The 23744-nt window shown below is 41.5% G+C and overlaps 2 protein-coding genes across 4 annotated transcripts in view; one reads left to right on the top strand and one right to left on the bottom strand.

Moving 5' to 3' along the window:
- prlh2 (prolactin releasing hormone 2) lies at positions 1-2027 on the top strand. Its single transcript, XM_068709491.1, has 3 exons — positions 1-85; positions 549-787; positions 1643-2027. The coding sequence occupies exons 2-3, from the start codon at positions 625-627 to the stop codon at positions 1846-1848; spliced, it is 369 nt and encodes a 122-aa protein (XP_068565592.1). The 5' UTR covers positions 1-85; positions 549-624; the 3' UTR covers positions 1849-2027.
- Positions 2028-2118: 91 nt separating this feature from the next.
- myripb (myosin VIIA and Rab interacting protein b) overlaps positions 2119-23744 on the bottom strand; it is a 100727-nt gene continuing 79101 nt past the window's right edge. For 2 of the 3 annotated variants that reach the window (XM_068709794.1, XM_068709795.1), the window contains exons 5-17: positions 18048-18128; positions 16708-16805; positions 16388-16468; positions 15573-15734; positions 13133-13304; positions 11949-12475; positions 11086-11235; positions 10055-10843; positions 6651-6842; positions 6390-6551; positions 6162-6257; positions 5872-5932; positions 2119-4944 (exon numbers count right to left, since the gene is read on the bottom strand). In XM_068709794.1, coding sequence (XP_068565895.1) covers positions 4901-4944; positions 5872-5932; positions 6162-6257; positions 6390-6551; positions 6651-6842; positions 10055-10843; positions 11086-11235; positions 11949-12475; positions 13133-13304; positions 15573-15734; positions 16388-16468; positions 16708-16805; positions 18048-18128 — 2615 coding nt within the window. In that variant the 3' untranslated portion in view covers positions 2119-4900. The remainder of the gene's footprint in view (positions 4945-5871; positions 5933-6161; positions 6258-6389; positions 6552-6650; positions 6843-10054; positions 10844-11085; positions 11236-11948; positions 12476-13132; positions 13305-15572; positions 15735-16387; positions 16469-16707; positions 16806-18047; positions 18129-23744) is intronic. The other variant, XM_068709796.1, reaches the window with a different exon arrangement.

Genomic DNA, 23744 nt, shown 5'->3' on the forward strand with positions numbered 1-23744 from the left:
GGATATATAAGCTGGAGCACACCTGCTCAACAATAACGACTTCAGACCTCCACCAACTGACCTCAGCCTGCTGCCAAAGTTCAGGGTAAGGAGCTGCTCTGTGGGGTTTACATTATTCTTTTGTTTTATGACTTCTTTTTTTTACAGCCTGACATATTCAGTGTATTAAATATAATGAGGATACCAATAGATTATGTGCTTTTGTTGAGGAGAGATGCTCCAGGTAAATTTGTGTTGACTATTTTGTACACATTATTTGTCACTGTGCTACACCACAGTAGCCTGTTCAATGTGGTGAATGGGTTTATGGTTCATGGTAACAATAGTGTGTATTTCAATCCTAGTATTTTGAGATTATTATAACATTACTATATAAGCTTTTGGTGCCTAGTAATACGACTTAAATGACTTAATCCTATGTTATGATATTTTTTCATCTCATAAATAATTTCCTACAATAACTCTGACATTAATATATTTTAAAGTCTAATTGTATCAGTTTCAGCTTTTTTTTCCTGGCTTTGTTTTACTGGTCTTTCTGTTTTCAGTGTCCCTAAACGGTGTGTGATACTTTACTGACCAGCGTCCATCCGTCCTCTCTAGTGCCTTGAGAGACTCCACAGCATGCTGCCGTGCGGAGCGGTTGATGTCCGGCGCTGCGTCCTGACGAGCCGCTGGCTGCCTGCAGCTCTGGCGCTCCTCCTCCTCGTCTCCTCCAGCTTCAGCGGCGCTCACAGCACCACGGTGGAGCACGACTTCCACATTGTTCACAATGTCGACAACAGAAGTAAGACGTGGTTTTGTGTCTTTATTATAACCCTGAGGGAGATGTATGAGGCTTAAGAAGACAGATAGAACAAGGGTAAGACATGTAATATGCAGAATGTGTATCGTCTGTTTTTGGCTCTTAGTGGTGAGTTCAGTGACTTTCTTCTACTTTTTGTTAATTTGTTGTAAAATGCTTGAAAATATTGTTCTTCTTTAATCTTGTTAACTATTTGATTTAACTTCTAGAAGTGAAGTATGTAGTCAATAGACTACTGTGTGAGTCGTTACTGCATTCAGTTAGCTATTTGTTTTAAAGAGAGATGCTCAACAATTTAGTTTGCTTAGAATGAGGAATATCCTTATGCCCAGTTTATGGTACACTAGTTTGTCATGTAATCTACCTAGTGTATTATTTTGTTACAAATTACTGTATTTATTTGTATTATGTAGTGGTCATATGTGCATATTAATGTATTCTGAATCTTTTACATTGAACTGAGGTTTAAGAGTGAATGTTTCGTTACACTATTTTCTATATACTTTGGCATGCTACATTAATACTCAGTAAATATATACATTTTAATTTGTACTTATATCACAATGACTTTAAAATCATTTCTCCATCTCCTGAATGCATCAAATCAGCTTAAAAAATCATCTATGTTCACACACTGTATGAAGACAATAATCTATATTAACACTTAAAAAAGAAACTAAAGACAAACAAAGTTTGAATGTATGGACCAATATTTTTCCTATGGTAACAAGAATTATGATTTTCAGGAACACATAATGGACTCATTGTTACTCAAAAGTGAACCGTTAATATTGTAATCATAATTAGCTCCATTAATGCTCTTGGTGTGGTGTCCAGGTCCAGAGATAGACCCATTCTGGTACGTGGGGCGTGGGGTGAGACCCATCGGGCGCTTCGGGAAGAGGCACAGCAGCGTGGAGGCTCTGGGCAGCCGAGGGGTGCAGCCTGTCCTCAGGACGTTAGGGCTGGTGCTCAACAGCCTCAGAAACCAGGAGAACCTCGGGGAAGTGCTGGATGGGGAGGACAGGGATTGGTTACCGTGACAACGAGTCCTACTCCCTGCATCTACAAACTCTAGAGTGTCTTCATTTTTTAAAATCTTGATTGAGGTTATAAACTCGTCTGCTCTAGCTCTTACCTGTATTTCTCTCTGGTGTCTGTTATGAGGCTTTGGTTGATAGGATCCTTGATATCTGTACATAAAAATGCATTCTATATTGATTAATAAACCAGGATGTTGTGATTATGTCTGTTCGTCACTTTGTATTTGCAGGTGCACAACAAAGTTTCTTTCAAAAAGGGAAAGCTTTACATTTGCAAATTTTATTCATTTCATAATACATTTTTTGTCTCGGAGTACTGTGGCACATAGAGAAACTGTATTTTTTGCTTGTTAGTATTTTCCCCAACATATGGATTGCAACAAACGATTGCCCATTGAAGTGAATGGCCTGCCTGTGGATCTGTGCACAGTGAACCTCATCGTAGTCATTCACACTGGATTTAAACAGGAACAAAAGCGAGATCTGTTTTTAGCTCTGTGTGAATATCTGGGACACAGTTACATATTAAATTAGACTTCCTGTCCAAATCCAGCCTTACAAGTCATGACAATTATACACAGTCTCTTGCACACAACACTGAAAGATTGGTCAACTATAATTGGGCAATACACATATTATTCTATATCATATCCATCTTTTCACACATATACATATATTAATAAATTCTGTGATGAGATAATATATTTTTTTTTACATTAGAAAAATACTGGACACTGATGATTGGACCCTTGTGGCTGTGCTTCTCGTGGGAAATTTTACATACATTTTGATAAAACCAGAAACATGCTTTTATACATCAACACCTCCGGCAGAACAAGATTGACAAAAGTACAGGATCAATGTGCAAAACCCGAGATGTGAAAGACTGGGATGAAAAGGTCACCAATAGAAGGGGCAAGAGCATTCATACAGAAGATCACACCTTTTAGTTCAAGCAGTCCATCAGGAAATCCAACTTTGCTCTGCCACAGCAAAAACGTTGACAACCATGCATGGCTAACTGAGATTCTGACTAATGTAAGTGGTCACAGAGTAAAGAAAAAGAACCAAAAAATGAAAGGCAGTATTCTCAAATCTAGTGTTTAAGGAGTACAAATACAGTATGAATCGTACAAGCCGCTCCAAAAATGCCTGTTGTCACCCATGTTTTTGTAACATTTACCATCGTCATTACTGGCGGAATATCAAATGGTAAATGCAGGCATACACTGAAAGCACTTTGAGTCATCACACATGAGAGAGTCTGATAGGACTGACTGAGGAGGGCTCCTTTGAGGAGAGAATAAAGCCTTTAATTTGCAATAGTACTTGTTTCAGTGGTATTGCATAAAAATGTTCAGTAAGTACAAAAATAAATTGCTTGTAACAAAATCATGGTTTCATGGCATTTTTTTTTATATAGCCCGTCAGACTTCATTATGTAAAAATCTTTACAAGATTATCTGAATGTAACACAAAAGTTCGGACATGACCCGGCAAAGGGGAAACATGAGAACACCTTTTTTGTTCAAATAAAAGGCCACGATTTTTGAAAATAAACAAAGAAAATGACTTTGGGTTGAAGAATACTGCACGAGGGAAGGCTGTCAGACCAAACCTGAATGTCAAACAAAGACTTGTGTCTCGCAGAGTTTGTCTGTTGTTCAAAACTTATTTTGACTCATTTCAATGTGAAAGCTTCCACATTAAGGCTGTAGTGTGTGTGTGTGTGTGTGTGTGTGTGTGTGTACACTGATCAGTTGTTTTCCTTTTCTAATTAAAGGGAGAGCACTTCTCCAGTTAATCTTTATAATTATTATTTAAGGAATAGTTGGACTTTTTTTGCTGAGAATTAGATGATAAAATTGATGCCACTCTTGTGTCTGTAAGCTACACTACAAATACTGCTGACTAGCTCAGCTTAAAGACTTAAAGACTGAAATAAGAGGAAGCAGCTAGCCTGGCTCTCTCTGAAGGTAACAATATCGGCCTTTTTGTACAGTTTGAACAAAACATTTTATAGATTAATCAGTGAGCTTTAGAAGTGCTGCTTGGCTAATATTTCTACCTATTTGAACAGAGTCAAGCTAGCTGTTTTCCTATTGTTTCCAGCCGTTATGCTAAGATAAGCTAACAGGCTACATATTCACTGTGGAGACATTACTGTGGTATCGTTCTTCTCCTGTAACTCTTGGTAAAAATACTAAGCCAAAATTATTCCTCTGCCTATTTTTCTGAAGCTGTTGACAACAGTGTGCTTTGTGTTCCATTATTGCCATCTAGCTAAACATATTTTGGCCCTGATACTTTGTGTATCTAAACACTTGTTTTCTGGTATGTAAATTAATCCTTAAAATGGTTAAAATGGCAAAAGGTGCAACATAGCTCCCCAAATCACGATTGCCATCTGCTGGCTGTGTGTGTGTGTGTGTGTGTGTGTGTGTGTGTGTGTGTGTGTGTGTGTGTGTGTACTATGTATGTGAAAACGCAGAATCACCCAGAAGAGTTCTGAAGCGGCTTACAGTATGATGAGATTCCTCATGACATTTCATTGAAGATGCAGTATAAAACACGGCTCAGCCTCTTTTTGGGCCACTGAATCACAGAAAGTTTCACATGATTTTTCCACGTCTTCATTATACAGTAAATCACAATACTCTTGCAAACAGATAGAAAAAAGGAAATTAAGAGTTATTTTTGTCTGTACAGATATTCTTTTTTCGGTTGGGTCATGAGGGGTGTTTGCAGATGTTTAAGGCAGAGGCACAGACTGTTGAGTCATCCTTGCTTGATATTATGTGCGTGGGGAGGAGGAGAAAATGGAGAATGAAAAGGAAAGAGACAGTCATCTCTTCTGTGAGGCATTTGACTGACGTGGTACCGTGCCTGGGCTGAGGGCTGAGTGCTTGGTGGGTCACACAGGGCAGGTGTTGTGCCCCTGCTTGGCCTGGAGCTGGAGGCGGACACTGGGTCAAGGCACTGGATGAGACGGGCCCCCGTCCCTGGGGCTCTGAAAGCGGCCCTGAGGGACTCGTTGTGCTGCTGACTGTAACTATGGCCGAAACACTTTAACCTGGTGCTCGGACTCCAACTTTTCTGAAATGCAAAAAAAAACAAAAAAAACAACAGCATTTAGCAAATCAGACTTTTAAAAAGATATCTCCAGCAAAAAGTGTAGGTTGTCCAGAAAAAGAGAAACCATTATGAACTATTATCTAAGTGGCAGAACAGTCTTCCCAGTCATAAATTCTGAGCGTACTGCACATGATGGACTGACAAAAAGGACATGCGAAGCTGGAATCAATGATATGATTACATGTCTTGGTCACTGATTTTGCCCCATTGTCCAGTCTGCTGTCTGTCTTTGGAGCTGTGCTGAAAAAGCCACCCTGAATCAGTGCTATTGTATGAATGCTGCCGAAGAAAGAAAAGAGACAGAAATGCAAATAAAGACAGCCCCAACAGAAAAAGGCCATTCACTGACATGAAAAGGAACAGACTTCTTGTTGGTTGATAAAACAGCCTTATCCTCCTGTGCTGTGCCCGTTTCCATTTGGCTGCTTTACATCTAATGGAGCTTTTCAGTTACTTAGTCCCTTTTTACCAGATGTATTCACTTTTACATCCATTTAGATGCCAATCTCTTCTTTTAGGACAAAGTGTGAAATGTGTGATGTTAACTAAGGGTCCCCTCGTCTCTGTCTCACTCCCCAGCTCCAGCTGTCTTTGTTGCACACTCGGAGCATGTGTGCACAAGGCTGCTGAGCAGCGTTTCTGGATAGAAGAGTTTGCATTGATGATGTACAGTAAACTGTATAAGTCAGCACAGGTTAGAGGTTTCATGTTACTGTTGTTTAACCTATTGGTGTCTCAAAAATGCATGATTGTTTAATTAGAGGTTTGGGTTTTTCACTGTGCAGACTATATTGTTCCGTATCGATTACATTTTATTTATTTATGCATTCACATAGTTTTCTTTGTGTGTACTTAAAGCTTTGAGAAAAATAAAAACGAGTTTGTTACCTTTCAGTGGAGGGGCTGGAAGCTTCCTCCTTTGATGGCGTGATGAGTCCAGGGTTTGAGGCTGTAATCAGAGTATCTGTATCATACACTTCATCAATCATCCTGACTTGCAGCAATATGTTCTTATTCAGTATCAGATTTAGTTATATAATTGGTAGTAAGTTGTGTGCACATCCACAAAACCGTAAAAATGGTAAAATGTTACTTAACATACAGTACTTAATGGTAAAATGTTAGCATGCAAAACCAGACGAAGATAGTTGGAGGGTACCCTTGGGGAAGTGAGTTACCTTAGCATTTGGCTTGAACTTGGAGAAATGATTGCAGACAGTCACATTCAATCCAGCTGTCTTCAGAGCTGATATCCTAGCCTCGATGTTTGAAATCTTGAAAGGACACACAGACTTTATTTAAAAACACAATTGAATACAACATTTAAAAAAAAAAGCTATCACTGAGTTTTGCAGTCTGTTTGGCACAAACACAACTGCAGAAAAAAGGGACACATCTTCCAGTACCTGTAGTTCAGACTGCTGAACCTGAGCAGCTGCGGTGGCCACCTGGTCCTCCAGGAAGGCCAGCTCTGTGTCTGTGGTGCCACTCTCAATACCGCGGGCACACTGCTCCAGGTCCCCCAGCGCCCCCTCAAGCCCGTACACGGCACCAGCAGCCAGGTACACCTGTCAGGGGAAGAACAATCATTTAGTTCCAGCTAGACCTGCAGTTTCCATTAACATTGAATCTCCACAACCTTTTCTTATTGGGTAGAACATCCTTACATTCTCCTCCATCTTGGTCAGCCTCTGGTCCAGCTTGCGGGTCTCGGAGCTGTTGGAGATGGGAGAAGCACTCATGGACTCAGATGGGGTGTAGCTCTCGCCTCCTGCCTCACCGATCAGCTCCTCTGTAGCGTTCAAAACCTTCAGCACCTCGGTGGTGATGCTGCAAAGAGAGGCTGCCGAGTACTTCTGCTTCATTTGAAGAACACATAGACACACACAGTCCAGCAGTCAGTAATATAGTTAGTAAGTTAAAAGACAAACATATTGAGAAACCTTTTAAGGGATGTTGGGAGCAAAAGGACGTGATGCACAAGAAGAGAAAATATCTTTCTAAACATCATAAAATCATTAGGGGAAAAACATGTTAAAAATCACCATTTGAAAATTAAAGAGCACAAATGAACTTAATGTGGCTTTTAACCTGAAAGGTTTGTGTTTTTATCAGCACGTCACGTACTCAAGCTGCACAGTTCGGTAATTGTAAAAGACAATTGTGCAGGTGACCCATAAACACACATTCGTCACTTGTTTCTCTGTTACATGCACACGCTTACAATCTAAAGGTGCAGAACAAAGAACTGGAGGTGAGAAATGCATCAGAGAGGACGGAGGAGGAGGAGGAAAGGGAGTGAAGCAGGTTTAAACACAAAGCCGGAGGTGTATTCGGTGTCTTGTTTTTTAAGGCTTTGATCAGTTAAAAGATGTTGCAGTGAATAGAATATCTATTATTAATATTGCAGCCTATTTCAAACAGTCGGCTTAAGGATAGCAATTATGTTGTTTGGGTGTCTGAGGAATCAGGAATTCAATCAGCTATTATATTTCAGATTAATGCTTATATCCCGGATTGTATGTCCATCACAAGCAAGACCCAAAAAATTTAAATTAACATGCAGATGAAAAATGATCTGTTTTGCAACTGGTTCACGTGTTTCCGAAAAAGTGTTAAGTCAATGGCTCAGTTCATTCATTTTGGAATGTATGGACAAATCAGTTGGCCAAGATCTCCCACTATATCAAGATAATTTACCAAGACAAATAAAAGTAATTGTGTTCACTGCCTGTCAAAGTTAATAAGAGCAGCTTGTTCATCCAAATCCATGCTTGTTTCCAAATTCAGGCCGCCTCTGATGAAAAATAATTCAATGATGAGGATGCCGAAAGAAAGCTGCTGTTTTTTTAATGAATAGATGAAAACAATGAGCAAGAAAAGAAAAGAGCAGTGAAGAGAGACGGATGTAATTCAATAATGAATGAATCACTGGCTGAAGCTTTGATCAGTGGGATCGGAGGCGTATTGATCCCTCTCTCAGCCAGACAGGCAGAGTGAAAGGAAGAGTTTTAGGTGGGGACAGGAGAGGCAGGGACAAGATACAGTATTGGGTGAGAGATGAGAGGCAGCAAACCAAACCTCTTATCTTAAAAAAAGAAAATCACTATTCAGTGATCTTAAAAAGACTTGAGAAGCCGAGATGGACGGTCTGAGATATTGAATTGGGTTGGTTGATGGAGAAAAAAATGGATAGTTGGTAAGAGTCTGATGTTCTCATCCTCGCCAAAGAAGCAGGCTATCATCAAATAGTCTGACATAGAAGTCACACTGATGCTGATATGAGAGAGAGAGAGAGAGAGAGAGAGAGAGAGAGAGAGAGAGAGAGAGAGAGAGAGAGGAGAGAGAGAGAGATGCATACATGCACACACACACTTGCATTAGGTGTGGATTTAAGTGTGACATGCTTGTCGCTTATCCTCATGTAGCTTTTGGAAATATCTGTAATCAGGGGCAGGTTTAGAAACTACTTAGAGTCCATCTTTATTTTGCATAAAAAGCAACAAATATCACAGTCACCATCACATTTTCCTTTATTCACATCAAACTGAGCCGTCCTGGCCGTTTTAAAAGAGAGCTGAAAAAGTCAGCAGAAATAGATCACAATAAATGTGTCATACACACATTGTGAAAGAGAAGCATTACTCACAGGAGCCCTTATAATGAGCCCGGCTAATGACCAACATCGACCCACACGCCTCAGATAGGTCAGATAGGACAGGTAGTGAGCGCATAAGTGCCTGTCCAAGCGTGTGTATTTTACAGGCCTATCGACCTGCCTGTGTGGGTTTTGACCACAAGCGCATGAATGGCCTGGATTTACTATGAGGAAATATCAATAGTGAAATACTGCTTTTAACATAAGGGATGGTACATTCTACATCAAGTTTATGAAATGTGGTAAATTTCTGATTTGTTTTTATGTCTAGACCTTAACTGTGTCCGAATTTCCTAGGAATGTACCTACTTGTGTACTGTATACACTTTGTCATACTTCACTACACTACAGTCACAAAACCTGTTTAAATTATTTGTAACATGATGCAATTTGTCTATTCATATAATTATGAAAATGTCATTTTTATTTGTTACATGGATTTACTACATTTTAAGTGTTTTACTTAGATGCTTTTTTAGGACACTCTTGCTCGAGCTATTTGTGTTTACAATTTACTGTAGTAAACTCTAAGTCCGCCTGCCTTTGTCTGCTTCATCTACGGTTAAACACGCACATGAAGAAAGTCATAACTATAGCAACAGCACAGAGTTGCTTCTCACACAAAACACAACTGGGCCTGTGGCTGTTTTGCATCCTGACCTTTTGAGGCTTTTATTAATAAAAAAGAAAGATATTTGCAGCTCTTCTGTGATGGATGTCTTCCAGTATGACTCTTGAAAACCACTGCAAAGCACAGGATTTAGAAGGCTGAACACCTAAAATGTTACCACTTTACTCTACGTCTAGACAGCTGCAACATTTTCTGCAACTACCGGCTACTTTAGCTGCACTGCAAAGACCTGGAGCTTTCTTATCTCTAAAAATATGAAACAAACACACCACCACCAGCAAAAGGGACATTCAACCTAATCACAGATGTGTGTGTGTGTGTGTGTGTGTGTGTGTGTGTGTGTGAATTTGTGTGATGTTTGTATGCATGGTGAGATGGAGGTTTAATTACAGTTGTATGTTCTCAAGCATGGCATCCTGCACAAGACACCATAGAATCCTTTTGCTTTCTAGCCACTATCTCACCTGCTGTAAGAGAGAGGAGAGCAACTGAAGCCTCTGCTGTTGCTCCAAATCATTCTGTCTCTCCTGACGCACACGTACACAAACAAACACACAGACCAGCCAAAAAAAGAGGGAAGCACAGAGAAAGAGGGAAAACACAGGATGAGGGATGCAGAAGGACAGCAGTGATTGTCATATACATAAAGAGAGGAAGAAGGGAGGATGAAGAGTTTTCAAGGGTGAGAAAGAAAGAAAAATAAATTGATCATAAGGCAGGCACCAAAAGCAGAAGATGAGTGGTGGATACAAATCTAATGTACTTGCTTCTCTTCGCCTTACCTGGCTGTCTGACAGCACCCCCTCCTGGGAAGAAGGTGTAACAGCAGGGGAACTGGCGCTGGATCCACTCCGTCTTGCTCCCCCTTTCTGTCCCATCTCTTTCTTCACATCTCTTTTATGTTGTCTCTTACTTTGCCTGTGCGGCTCTCTCTTATCTCCTCTCTTTTGCTCCTGGTCATCTGCACTCTCTTCCAAACATTCCACTCCTATCTCTAACCTCCTCTCCCTAACTCGTCCTTCCTCTCTCACTGAAGGACTCTTAATTAGTCTCTCACTTCTTTTCACCTCTTGTCCATTCACTTGTTCCACTGTTTCACTTGCTTTCTCTATTTCCTTACCGCTGGTCCTGTCTCTTAATCTGTCGCTTCCCTTCTGCCTTTCTCTTTCAGAGTCTTTTGGCCTTGTCTTCTCTCTCTGTCCGTCGCTTTCTTTATCCGTCTGTTTGTCCGCGGGCCGCTTTGTGCACTCCTCCTCAGATGAGCTGCTGTCTTTGCTTTTGGCACGGCTGACCAGCTGGCTGAGTCTGGATCGTAGCTCCTCTTCCAGAGGGTCTCCTGGCCCTGAGCTGCTGGGCGAGTGCTGGGAACCTGGAGCCAGAGAGTGGGGCTTTGGAGGGCTGGGGGCCAATGAATTTGGGGCCACTGTGTCTAAATCCTCTGGCTCGGGTGTCATGGCGTCTAATTTGAAGGCGTCTGGTGCAGCTGTGGCCATTGGCATAGTGTCAGGTACGGACTCTTCCTGACTTAAACCCCTCTTCAGAAGGGCATTGAGTAGAAAACCACTGTTTTCCTTTTATGGGGAGACAAAGGTACATAAATACAAACTCTGTAAGCATACATCAAATCATCATCATTTAAAAAAAAGAGTAACAAGCAACTACAGAACTGCTGAACAGATTAGAGAGCCTGAACTGGATCACAGAACACATCTGCCTCCCAATGGGGAAACAATGTTTTACACTACATTTCTCAAGGGTGGGAATTTCAAGTCAGTTACTAACAATAGTTACAACTGCAGGGGATAAATCTTACCTGCACTAATGGGTAGATGGACTGTGCGTAGCTCTGGCCTCCAGGTTTGTTCTGCTCTGTAGACGACTCTCTCTTGCTTTTCCTGCGTCGCCGTGATCTTCTGACCGGATCGCTCTGCCTCTCCTCAGCCTCGCTGCTGTCTCCCATCACCTGTGAACAGACAAGTACTTTAACTCAAGTGCAGTTATGAGGTACACGTACTTAAGTATTTGCGTGCTACTCTATACTTCTAATTGACAACATTGCAGTGGAAAATGCTGTACCTTTTACTCCACTACATGTATCTGACTGCTGCAGTCACTGGTTACATTTCAGAATAAGATTATAGAAAAAAACATATATTAACCTTTCAGAAGAGCTGTGTCTTGCCATCTTTCAGATGTCTAAACATTTTCTACAAATTTCTCCAATAATTTAAATAAAAATAGCTGTTCAAGGCACAACGAGGTGATATTATCCAATTCACAAAAAGATCAAAGATCCAAAGACATTTTAATAGATTTGTGGAGCAGAATGACTGGACTAAAACTAGCTGTATATAAAGCGGATAAAACATGATTTCATCATTAAGAATATAATGTAATTATATTATAACATTTTGGTCAAAGAAGCCAAGGAGAAAAGGATAACTTAGTACATATTGCTTCTGTAGTTTTCATTCAGGATTCTGAACACAATTTCAACACGATGTTACTTGTAATGGCGTATTTTTACATTGTAGTATTGGTGCTTTTACTTAATGTTTTTCCATGTTCATGCTGCTGCATAATGAGGCACAAACTGAGTCACATGTTCAGAGTAAATTCATTGCATCTAATTATATAACACACAATATTTGCATAAGACAATCTAAAGTTTCTCACCTTGGGGTTAAAGTTGACGTCCAGTGCCTCTGAGTGGAGTGGGTAGGGAGAGAAGTTCTGGTGAAGTTGTTGGTGGTAGAGTGGCTGGTGATGAGGGTGCAGGTGTGTGTCCGGCGGCCCTTTCCTCCTCAGCAGGTTGTGAGGCGGTTTGCGAGGACATGCCGACAGCACGGATGACGCCTCTGAGTCTGAGTTGAGAGTTTCTGTGTTGGTGTACTGGCCAGAGGACGGTGAGGTGATGGGAAGGTGCTGGGTGTACGTCCACTCCGGGTCGTGCTGCGAGTCCGTGTAGTAAGTCTCATCGGACAGCTTGCGCCGGAACTGTCGCAGCGCTGCACCCCAGCCGCCTTGGTCGTTCTCCTCGGAGTCGGATCCCATCTCGTCGTAAGCAGACACGACGCCGGACTCTTTTTCCAACACGCTGAACACCAGGCTCTTCCTCTTGGTTAGCAGGCTGGGCCGAGACAGCTGAGAGCTGTGCAGAGCAATCCAGTTACCGTCTGGGCTCTGGAGCACTGAGGATGCACCTGGAGAACATGAACAGACAGCAGGAAGTTTAGAGAATCTAACTCCTGTTTCCAGCAGTTAGAGTCACAGTAGCAACAGCAGAAGCAGTGTATTTAGTCAGGTTTTTGCCAAAATAGCCTAAACACTGACATTTATTTTTTCCCTTTTAAGCCATCAGGGGTGAGTGTTTGGCTGCAGCATAACTTACTTTAAAGTAGAACTTAATCAGATTAGTATGACTTCTAGAAATCGTAGTGAAACAGTTAATACAACCCAATCATCATTTATTTATTTCCATTATCTCAAAAAAACTATAAAGGAGTCAACAAGTAAATGACATTCCCATTCTGATACAACTGCATCATTACACCCCTTATGGTGCCAGATGATTATTTATATGGGCATGAGTTAAAATGCACAGTTAAATTCCATATAAGCATTATGGATGACACGTGAGCAAGTCGTATACATTTAAAAAGGACATGGTGGTGCTGTCTTCCAATATTTCCCCCTATTATGCACTGCATCATTAGGATATTAGCAGGAACTGCTTTAATCAATGTATTGTGAATATCAAATAGAACACACACTTCCATCTGCATCTGGAAAAAGGCGGACCCAAAGGAAAACTGACTCGCTAACTGACATTAAACAGAGTCTGTGAGTGTGATGTTTACTGGAGTTGTCCAGGCGGTCGACACTCTTCCAGGTGGGTAGGGACGTGGCCTTGCCCTCCCTCTTCAGAGATGCGTAGTCCTGCAAGCCACCGCCCGCCCCGGCCCCCTCCTCCTCCTCTGGACCCTTCTCCGGGGAGTCGTCACTGGTGAGGGAGAACGCTGACCGTGACCGCTGCAAGCACACGCATCAAAACGTATCAAAACGCACGCAGGTTTGAAACACGCAAATGTGGTTTGTGAGCAAAAAAATGCTGTCATGAATGAAATATATAGCGTTTAGACTCACATACTCCCACAGTAATGGCAAATCATTATCTTTCTCAAAGAAACTTCAATAAGGAAGATGTTTGACAGCTCTGGAAATGTTGGGCCATTGTTTACTTGAGTCTGTCAAAGCAGTAATAAACCGTCTGAAGCACCTGCTCAGAGGCAACAGCACAGTGGCCACAAACTGTCACATATTCTGTATGATATCCATATATGTATAGTAATTACATAATAGATAAGAGAGCACTTGGCCCATCTGGCTAGTCTACTTCCTGTCAATTTTGTTCAACTGTGGCTGTGAGTCAGCAATCTGATCAGCAGATGGAGCTAGAAAACAACTAAATAACAAGGCAGACAGCAGCGACTCTGCAAGTCTCTCTGTATGCATGTATGTATGCATGTGTGTGTGTGTGTGTGTGTGTGTGTGTGTGTGTGTGTGTGTGTTTGTGTGTGTGTGTTTGTTAATGCATGATCATAAAATGTCTTTATGATGAGAAAAAAAATATATAAAAATTGTTGTCAAAAAAGATATTTCTTAAATGAGTCCCTTGCCAATGAGTCCCTGGTCCTCTCATTGGCAAGGGACTAATTTAAGTTTAGGGTTACTTTGCATGTATGTCACTATGATATAGATCAAGAGGCTGCTCCACTGAGAATGAAAGGAGCAACATAGAGGGGGTTTAAACCTGATTCAGGTGCACAAACACACTAAAATTGTATTGCAGAACATTCTGTCTTGATCTTGATTCATCATCAAGTGAAAGGACTGATGCAGGTACAGGTATGTTCAAGTATACGCTGAGCTGTCTAGTAGGGGACAGAAGAATCAGAGAGAAAAATATCAGCTCTTACAGTGGGTGGGGTGCACCATTAAGATTACCCAAAGGATCCATGTTAAGGCAGCACCGATTTTAGTGTGCATTTGCATGCATAGAGTATTAGTGAGTGTGTTTGCAGAGAGCTGATAAACAGAGCCCGTCCCATGGCGGGCCGAGCAGCTGAGGGGGATCCCCTCGTATTTCGCGGGACTTTGATCTTCGCTGAGTGAAACAGTGGGAAACAGAACGGCGATGTCAGGGGAGCGCAGCTTTGATGCTTTGCTCTCACACGGGACGATGACAAATCTCCACGAGTCCCTGCCTACTAGTAGCACAAACCACTGCCAGGTGTGTGTGTACGTTGCAGACTTGTGTGCATGTGTTACTGTGTGTGTTATTTCTCTCTGTGTGTTCCTGTAACCTGGGTGTCAACACAACATATTGTGTGTTCTTTTCTCAAACCTGGAACATTTAGTGAAGCAGGTAAACTGTCTTTTGGCTCCCTCTATGGTATCAATCAGGATTGGGTCATATTTGGTTCAAATCGCATTGCAATATTTCTAATGCTTTGCTTTTGCCTACTTAAAATGCAGGAAAATGCACTGTTAACACGTCAAACAATAGAAAAAGAGCTAATAACCATGCAGATAGGGGTCTATTTTGTTGCTTGGTGGTTTCTATCAATCTCGAGGAAAAATGGTGAAACACTCTCATTGATGAAACTCAAAGAGCGAAGAACTGTCTGCCAAGTCCAAGCAATCCTCTAAATGAGTTGCTTTAATGTTTATATGTGTTTAGTTGGAATATAAATCCATCAATTTACACATTATGGCGTTTTTTAGAGAGTACATTAATACTGCAAAATATTATGGATTCATTTAAGAATTAAACATGCGAGTCAAGCCCCTCACCGCTGGCTTTCAATGCAACAGCTACAAGATCCACAGACGACATCGGGAAAAGAAAGAGATCAAAATACAAAGCTTAATTTATCCACATCGTCACCACATATATGTGACCGGTGCTACTAAAAAGTTACAGTGATTTTCTGCCAAACACAACACTCCTGTGTCTTTCAAAGCTGGCAAACACTCAGAGAAGGCGGCTGGTCCACCCAGTGGAACACATACCAGAACACAGACAGAGGAAGATTATACCGTATGTGCTGTGAGATGAAGTAAGAACACCCAACCACGGTTCTTTAAACACATGGTGCACGATAGAAGAACAAATGCTTCTGGCCAACACCGTCTACACCCGCCGACACAACGGGACACTTTTGTTTTGACTTCAACGGATAGGGATGGTATTTGTTTTCTGTTCTTTTTAGAGTATGAGTGGAGGCAGAGACTGACCCAGAGAGAGTAGGAGGTTTTGAGGGGGTCCTGTGGTCCTATGGAAGAAGCTTGAGGCTGAGACGGAGAGGGGAGTTCACTGGGCTGGATCAGGGACTGAGTCTGAGGCCAGCCAAAGTCGTACTCTGTCTGCATCTCTGAACGCTTCCTCCTCTGGATGATCTGAGAAGGAAAGGAGGGAGAAGAAGAAAGTGAAATTAGAGTCAGTGAGAAAGCTGTGAGGTATGTACGTAAGAATAAAGTAAACTTTATCAAAATAAGAAATAATAACAATAATTGCAAATTGGAAAAATAAAAAGGCAATTCCATTAGAGCATTTTACATCTACACTTAGGCATGAATAATCTGCTATAATGAAACTTTTTCATTTCACCTTTAAAGACTTGATGGGCAACCACTGTTAATTAGAACTGGAAAGCAATCACACAACTGCAAACCTTACTCTGTGTAAGCAAATTACAATACTCAAATAAAATTAAAGCGGTTGTCGTTTGAATCTTAATTCAAACTAGGATATCAAATTCAAAGACGTCCTTTTCTCAAATGGTTCTGCGATCTCAATGTCAGAAGAAGAAAAGAACTTTAATTCTTTGTGTTCCTGTGCCCTTTCTCTAACAAAATGTTATATTAATGCAAATCGTTTTATTAAACATTATATTGGTCTACTGATCTGTCAGTCAAACTGGCAAAAGGAAGACAGAGGTTGGACCTAGCTTGAATTATTACATTTCCTAGTGTTTATATACATTTGAATAAGGTTAACTACACTTTCACATACAAAAATAAACAAACAAATAAAAATGTACTCAACCTACTTTTTGTACAATTGTTGTGGCAAGTTCCTCTATGAGCTCCTCTTTGTGGTCCTGCAGATACCGAGCCTCATTCTGCTTCTCCTGCGCGCGTGTGCGCACACGCACACACACACACACACACACACACACACACACACACACACACACACACACACACACACACACAAGGTTCAAAGTGACTGAATTACCAGCGGAGGGTCTGTGAACACAAAAACCATGACTGCATCCCGCTGACACTGAAAGGAGAGAAGCAAGAGGCCATGACAGAGGAGGGAGACAGAGAGAGAAAGAAAGGAAGAAGAAACAGAGCGGTGTCTCACCAAGCTGTCACTGAACTCCTCTGCCTTAGCGATGGCCTCCTCTATAGCCTCCTCAGCAACACGCAGGGCGACTGTGAGCGTCTCTGCCATACTGTGTCCTGATATCACACAAATGAGCCTCACATAAACATTTCTGAGACATTTCAGCAGTGTAACAACCCCTTCATCCCCTAACACACACTCCTGCCGCTCCCTTTAATCTCTGATCAGACTGTTGGCGGTCGAGTTGCATTATGGGTATTGTAGGTGGCAGGTTTTGACGAGGAAGGAGAACATGTGGAATAGAAAAGATGATATCTCTGGTTCTGCTGCATCAATTTTTGTACTTTTATACTTTTTTTGGCCATTGTGATGGACGGTGTTATAGAAGTGCAATGCTAAATAGATGGAGAACTTTGGCTCTAAACTAATTGTATTCCTAGCCTCCCTTAGCCAAAAGAACAGCTGAAATCAAAGCGTATTTATTTCTGAAAGCAATGCAATAGAAAACAATGCACCGTAGTATAAAATGTCCATTTGAACAGCACAGATAATGGAAACACAGATCAACCGCACGCACGCACGCACGCACGCACGCACGCACGCACGCACGCACACACACACACACACACACACACACACACACACACACACACACACACACACACACACACACACACACACACACAGTGTTTGTTTGTGGGCTTCTCAAGATCTGCCATTAACTAAATTGTATATCTCATTGCATGAACAACTCATTATTACTGGCAAACAATTGAAATAAGCGTCATCATTAGATTGGTGCTAATGTGGTTGTTTGCATTTTATATTTGTGTATGAAGGGATGTGTTTGCACAGTAAATGGCATGTGTCATGTGCATGTGTGTCTGAATGTGTTGTGTGTAGGAGGCTATAATTTTATCTGCGCGTGTGTGTGCATTTGTTCGAGGCAGCATGTCTGTGGTTTTATGTGTATCTGTGGATTTATATGTGTGTGTGTGTGTGTGTGTGTGTGTGTGTGTGTGTGTGTGAGAGAGAGAGTTCATTTTAATGTGTGTAGTTTAATGATCAAACAAGAACCATTGCTCTGTGTTTCAATTCACTCCCTTCCTTACACACATGCCCTTTACAGAATGGTCTCTATATGTTAAGGCAACAATTAATGAGCAATAAACATAACAGCTCAATCGCTTAAGAAAATGGGAAAGATGCAGAAAAAACAAACAGTTTTGCTAACAAAGCAGGCAAGAAACGACTGTAAAGTGGAAAAGATCATGTCGATTACACTGTAATTGTGGCTGAAAAAATAACCCGTCTGCACTCCCACAAAAACTCTGCCCGTTCATCAGCGCATCTCTCACCTTCACTCTGTTTGTAGAAGGCGGAGTCGCTGCCACAGATGCTGCCATCGTTGTCGTTGCTTCCCTCGTGAACGCTGCTTTCTAAAGGGGGGGAGAGAAAGACAAATTAAGTCTGAGGATGAAAGCCTTCAAACTGACGGCTGTCACAGAAATGCAAATATTCAGCTCATATCATACCATAATAATGTAACTGCATATTCGTTTACACTGTTGCCACAGTAAAAGTAGGTTACACTGTGCACAATGTCACTAAATGTATTCCCAACTCCATTTTGTTGTTTTGTCAATTTGATGGTTTTGTTCTTGCTGCCTTTCCCTATTGTGCATTAAAATAAACAACACAAGAAGAAGAAATAACATGACAGTTGAAAGAAAATGATAATTCCCTCTGCCTTTCAAACTAATCACATGCTGGCACATATCATAGGCATATACTCAGTACACATGAGCGTCACTGTGTAGTGTGTTGTTTTCTTTATAGCTCATTCAGGCCAAGTCTCTCGTGAGTTAGTGCTATATTTGTATCTTTTTCAAACAAACTCCAAACTCTAGAGTTACAGCAAAGGGACATTCATGTCACCCAAAATGGAAAATTTGTTATTATAATTCTGAGACAGGTCTACTTAAAGAGCTGTGAAATCCCAGAGACGGTGTAGTGGTTGCAATATCTCCGCCTTCAAAACCACATATTCCCTTAGTGGCCCATTACCTCATGTTAGACATCTCTCTTGTGGTTTGCATTTATTGTGTGCCTGCTCATGGTCCAGCTGTTAAAATGAAGAGTGTAAATGGACGTGCAGCTTATTAGAAATGCATACTGTCAGACAGAACAAGCAGGAGAGGGTTTTGCCAGTCCACCAAGGTAGAATATAACACTGGAATGAGGGAAGTTAGTCCTCTAACTGCACACACTCCAGGTACATTTCCATTTCACCCCCTGACCACAGCCCATACCCACTCTCAAACATGGCGGCTCCAGACAAAACACGAAGAGCACCCTGGCTCCGGTTCCACCTCTGGTCCCTACTTCAGCTAATTTCCCTCCACAAACCAGAGCCAAAACCAAACCAAACCCAGACCTTGTTCCAAAGAAAACACAACCACAACCAAACTCCTTGACTCCTGTCCTTGGCCGGTCGCCTCCAACATTAATCTAGTCAACAGGGTCCTGTTGCTACTCCTGTTGGACAGGCTGCAGCCTCTGGCTGAATGCACCGAGGCGGTCGAATGCTCGGGGTGGTTTGGTGCGAGTTGGCCTTCAAGCAGCCAGAGCTCACCGATCTCTGCCATAGCTAACTGTAACACCGCCAGGAATACACAGCGATCACTCTTCTACACCACAATGTGGCCATTGGATGCATTCTTGCTGCCTCCCACAAGCCTAAAACCTACTAAAATACATATGTTTTGCATAAAATAGCAATAAACTTAATATCATTATTTCAGATGGGGTTTAATGGGCCCAACACATGCAATATAAAGTCAGGCAAAAAAAACGTCAAACTCAAACAAGCTGGCATTTTCTTTTCTTTTTCCCCTTGACAGCAGCAGTAACAGCCAGTTGTCAAATATGTTATACTATTTCAGCTTTACTGCAAGATGAACTGCTGTATGTCAATGCACTGTGAGGTCTTAGTGCAGCGCCTGTAAGCCAACAATCACAAACTCTCACATTACTTCACAGTGACATGCTGTGACATTTTTTAAAATATTTTTCTACACAACTAACTACAGGCAACATCTGCCTAAACAGTAGCTTCATACCACCCTTTGTATCTCCATTCACAGGCCCAGCCCTCCCCGTCGCAGCACGGTGTAACAAGCCCCCCAAACCATTACACGCTCCACCCGTCCTTCACTCCCGGAGTTGTCTCACTCTGACTGAAGCGACGTTCGACAGAGCTGTACTGTTCTCGCTTGGTTAGAGCTGAATTATAGTTCCTGGGAGTGTGGAAGGTGACAATAGGTGGGGAAATTACCTGCAGCAGCTCAGGACAATGTAGACGCAAAAGGACTGCTGTCAGAGAAAGTAAGCCGCCTTACAAGAATCACATACAGACATGTGGGCGCAACACACACACACACACACACACACACACACACACACACACACACACACACACACACACACACACACACACACACACACACACACACACACATTATCTGACAGCTAAGGTTACATTGCTGACTGAGCTTAGTATGAGGCATTGGTATAGACTCAACTTGTAATCTGTAAATATGTTAATTCAGGAGTGGTGTCTGAAATACTGCATGTGATCAGTGAAATAAGTATTACAATATTTTACTTAAAGCTGCTATTACCAATATATTTTTATATTAATGGATAAAATGACAATGTGTAATTTAAAAAGGCTCAATTGAGCCAGATGCAATATTTTATCTTTACAGCATTTTTAAGATGCAATATTTTATCTCTACAGCATTTTTTAGATAACAGTGATCACTAAGGGGAGGCACCGCATCATTGTTTTGTTTGTCATTCTTTCCACTCACGCCTGTTGTTCATCCATGAGTCATATATGACAAGGTAGCAGTGATACAATGACTAGTGTGACAAAACGGAGGGATGTCTTTGTCCTTAATTGGCCCTGAATGGCACTGCTGCCCTGTCGTTACAGAGATGATAGAAGGTCAGAGTGTGTGTGTGTGTGTGTGTGTGTGTGTGTGTGTGTGTGTGTGTGTGTGTGTGTGTGTGTGTGTGTGTGTGTGTTCCTCCAATACATTCCTCCTCATGTCCAACTTGTGTATTTTCTCTCCATGACCATCGTCTCACCTTTGTCCCTCACCACTTGCCATTCCGCCACTCAGGGTTGAGGAGGAGGAAATGGCTCAATATCGCCATGGTAACCACACAGACGGCAGCGATGGTCTGCATCTGCAAGGGTGTCTGAGTGAGTGTGCATGTGGGAATTTCTTTGTTATTACAACCAAGTGATTTTGTTTTGTTTGTTTTTTTGTGGAACATAATTTGACACAATTCAGAAACTCAAATAAAATGGATAAATATAGTGAGCTATAGGGGGTTATTCAAGTTACACCTATTGATTTAAATAGCACTAAAGAGAGGCTCTATGGCTCTAAAACACATAAACCCAGTAAAGACCAAACTAAACTTGTTTTTGTCTCCAACAATCCTGCTGTCCTTAAACATCAATCATTCAGTGTTGCGTGTAACAGCACTTAACAACTTAGCTTTATCACTACTATAAAATACAGCTACACAGGCAGAACTTTTATTTCGAAATGTTTTTATTGAGTCTTTTTAAGCCAATTGATTGGAGGCAATTTAGTGTGTCTGATTCACCTGAGCTTCACGTCTCTAAAGTGTGGGAGGAAGTTGAAGCACTCAAAGGAAACTAACACTGATACAGTGTTAGTTACTCTCCTGGTTCTTCTTCCTCAAACCGAGGAAGTGGCGGACTCTTTTTTCTCTCTCGAAGCTCCTCCTCAGAGACTTGGGTCAGATCTTGATTCTCATTCACCTTTTTAGCATCAGACATTTTCTCTACCTCAAGTTGCTGCTGATGGGCGTCTTTTTGTTGCTGCAACAGCTCCAAGCTCCTTTTTTCTCTGAAGCTTGGTGGTGTTTCCCCAGAGACTTGTTCTCTTCAGGTCTCTATCTCCAGCCTGGTGGAGAGCTCACCCACCTTTTCCTACCTGGCAGGCAATATGTTGCTCTGCACCCTGGAGGGGAGCCTTCAACACCTCCACCTGGGTGCCCAGAGCCTTGTTTTCTGTCTCACTGTCCTCCAGCTGCTTGGCCCGCTTGTTTGAGCCACAGGCGGATAGATTCAGCTTGAAGGTCATGGATTAGTTACAATTTGACTCGGATCAACTTTTGTTATTGCTTTGAGTGTTATAAGTTTTCACACTCTAAAAATGGTGTGTCACCTTTTGAAAAGTCTGAAATAAAATGATTCTGCCAATATTCTCGAAAATCATGAATCACTCAATCTGTGTGTAAGTTGTTCTTGACAGCATACATCTTGTAGCCATGCAAACAACGACAGTCTTCTCTTCAAAGCAAAGGAGGAAGTAGTGTGGACCTGTTAAAACCTCGTAGCAGGAAGCTTGGATATACAAAGTATCTGACTTTGACACCAGAGACTACTATTTGCACCCCTTCTTATACCAACAGTCGCTACTTTTTTTAGTGCTTATTAGCAAATGTTAGTATGTTAACATGCTGAACATGATAGACTAAACATTATATGAGCTAAACTATTTTAAGACATACTTTGCACTTGATTGACCACGAGTGAGGAAACCAAAAATTAAATCTTAAGTATTGTATCACAGGTTAGGTGAAAAACTAAATATACTCAACGTCTCGCAGTTGCAACATTGCACCACTCTGTTCCACTCAGAGCTCTAACAATCCCACCACTCAAAAGCTCCGCTCTTCAGTCTAGGTGTGAAATTAGACCAACGATGGGACCACTTGATGCAAAAGAAATCAGAAAATCCTTTTGCAAATTGCACATTCAATGTAGGGATTAAGTTGAGTGAAATAGAGTGTCATAAAGAGAGAATATGTGGAGAAGCAGAGGGAACTAACAAAAGACTGTATAAATAAATGGGCCAGTAAAGTTCCACTTAGAGCTAACGTTCTTGAAGTGCCAGCAGCAGCAGCAGGAGGAGGAAGGAGAGTCCAGACGGTTTCCTTTCAATTACAATGCAGCATCTGGCAGCACACACAGTCTCATAAACAATGTCCTCAGAACAATGGCTGAACTGACAGGATGTCTGTTAACATCACGACAGGCTGGGCGATAGTGGAAAGTAAACAAACGATTAATTTGCCTCTTATATTTGGGAGATAAGAGTTTTACTCGCCTTGAGATGATGCCAATGTCATTTAAATCTGCCATAAAATGAAAATAGGGTGTTTTAGGATTAAACTGCCCTCTTTTGAAAAAAAGATTTCTTTTAAATCCATAATACAGACCTTTCAGGTTGTGCTTGCAGCATTTATAAGTGTGTGTGTGTGTGTGTGTGTGTGTGTGTGTGTGTGCAGAAATGAATTGGTCCCAGGGCTAACATGGCCTTCAAAGTTCAAATCATGGAGGCGGAATGTGAAATGAAGGAGCAAAAATGGCTTTAGTAATTAGCAATACCTTTTAGTATCTCATTTTTACATTTTCATATTGCAACTACTGTCACCTGCGGGCCACTGCGCCTGCCTTGGGTTAATCGTTCTAGTGCTTGAACCTAGGCAAGAACAATACCGCAGAAAACCACCCAGAACGCAGCCTGCAGCAACAGAAAATGAAAAACTAAATATCAATCCCACACAAAACCACTGCATGAAACAAAAACAACTTAGCAAAGAGCTCAATTACTGAAAGATCAATGTCGGACTGGGTGAAACAGCTCCTTTTTCTTCTGTTTCCAGCAGATATGAAGAAGTGTGGGATTTAAGCTATATTAGGATTAAAAACACCACAAATATTAGTATAAAACAATGGCTGTTTCTCATATCTAATGCAGTCATTATATGACCTCACATATGCCCAAATGCCCCCCAAAAAACAATGTACCCCTAAGGAAGATGAATGTGATTCAGATGTTATTGTGAACACAAACTATACAGACAAAGTCAGGTTTAGCTGCTAAAGGTCAGTTTTCAGCACATCTCCTTCATTTGAAACACATTTGTCCATGGATGCAGGC

The sequence above is a fragment of the Cebidichthys violaceus genome, unplaced genomic scaffold (genome assembly GCF_023349555.1).
Source record: "Cebidichthys violaceus isolate CVI_PGR_0920_01 unplaced genomic scaffold, fCebVio1.0.p SCAF_15, whole genome shotgun sequence".
NCBI lineage: Eukaryota > Metazoa > Chordata > Actinopteri > Perciformes > Stichaeidae > Cebidichthys > Cebidichthys violaceus.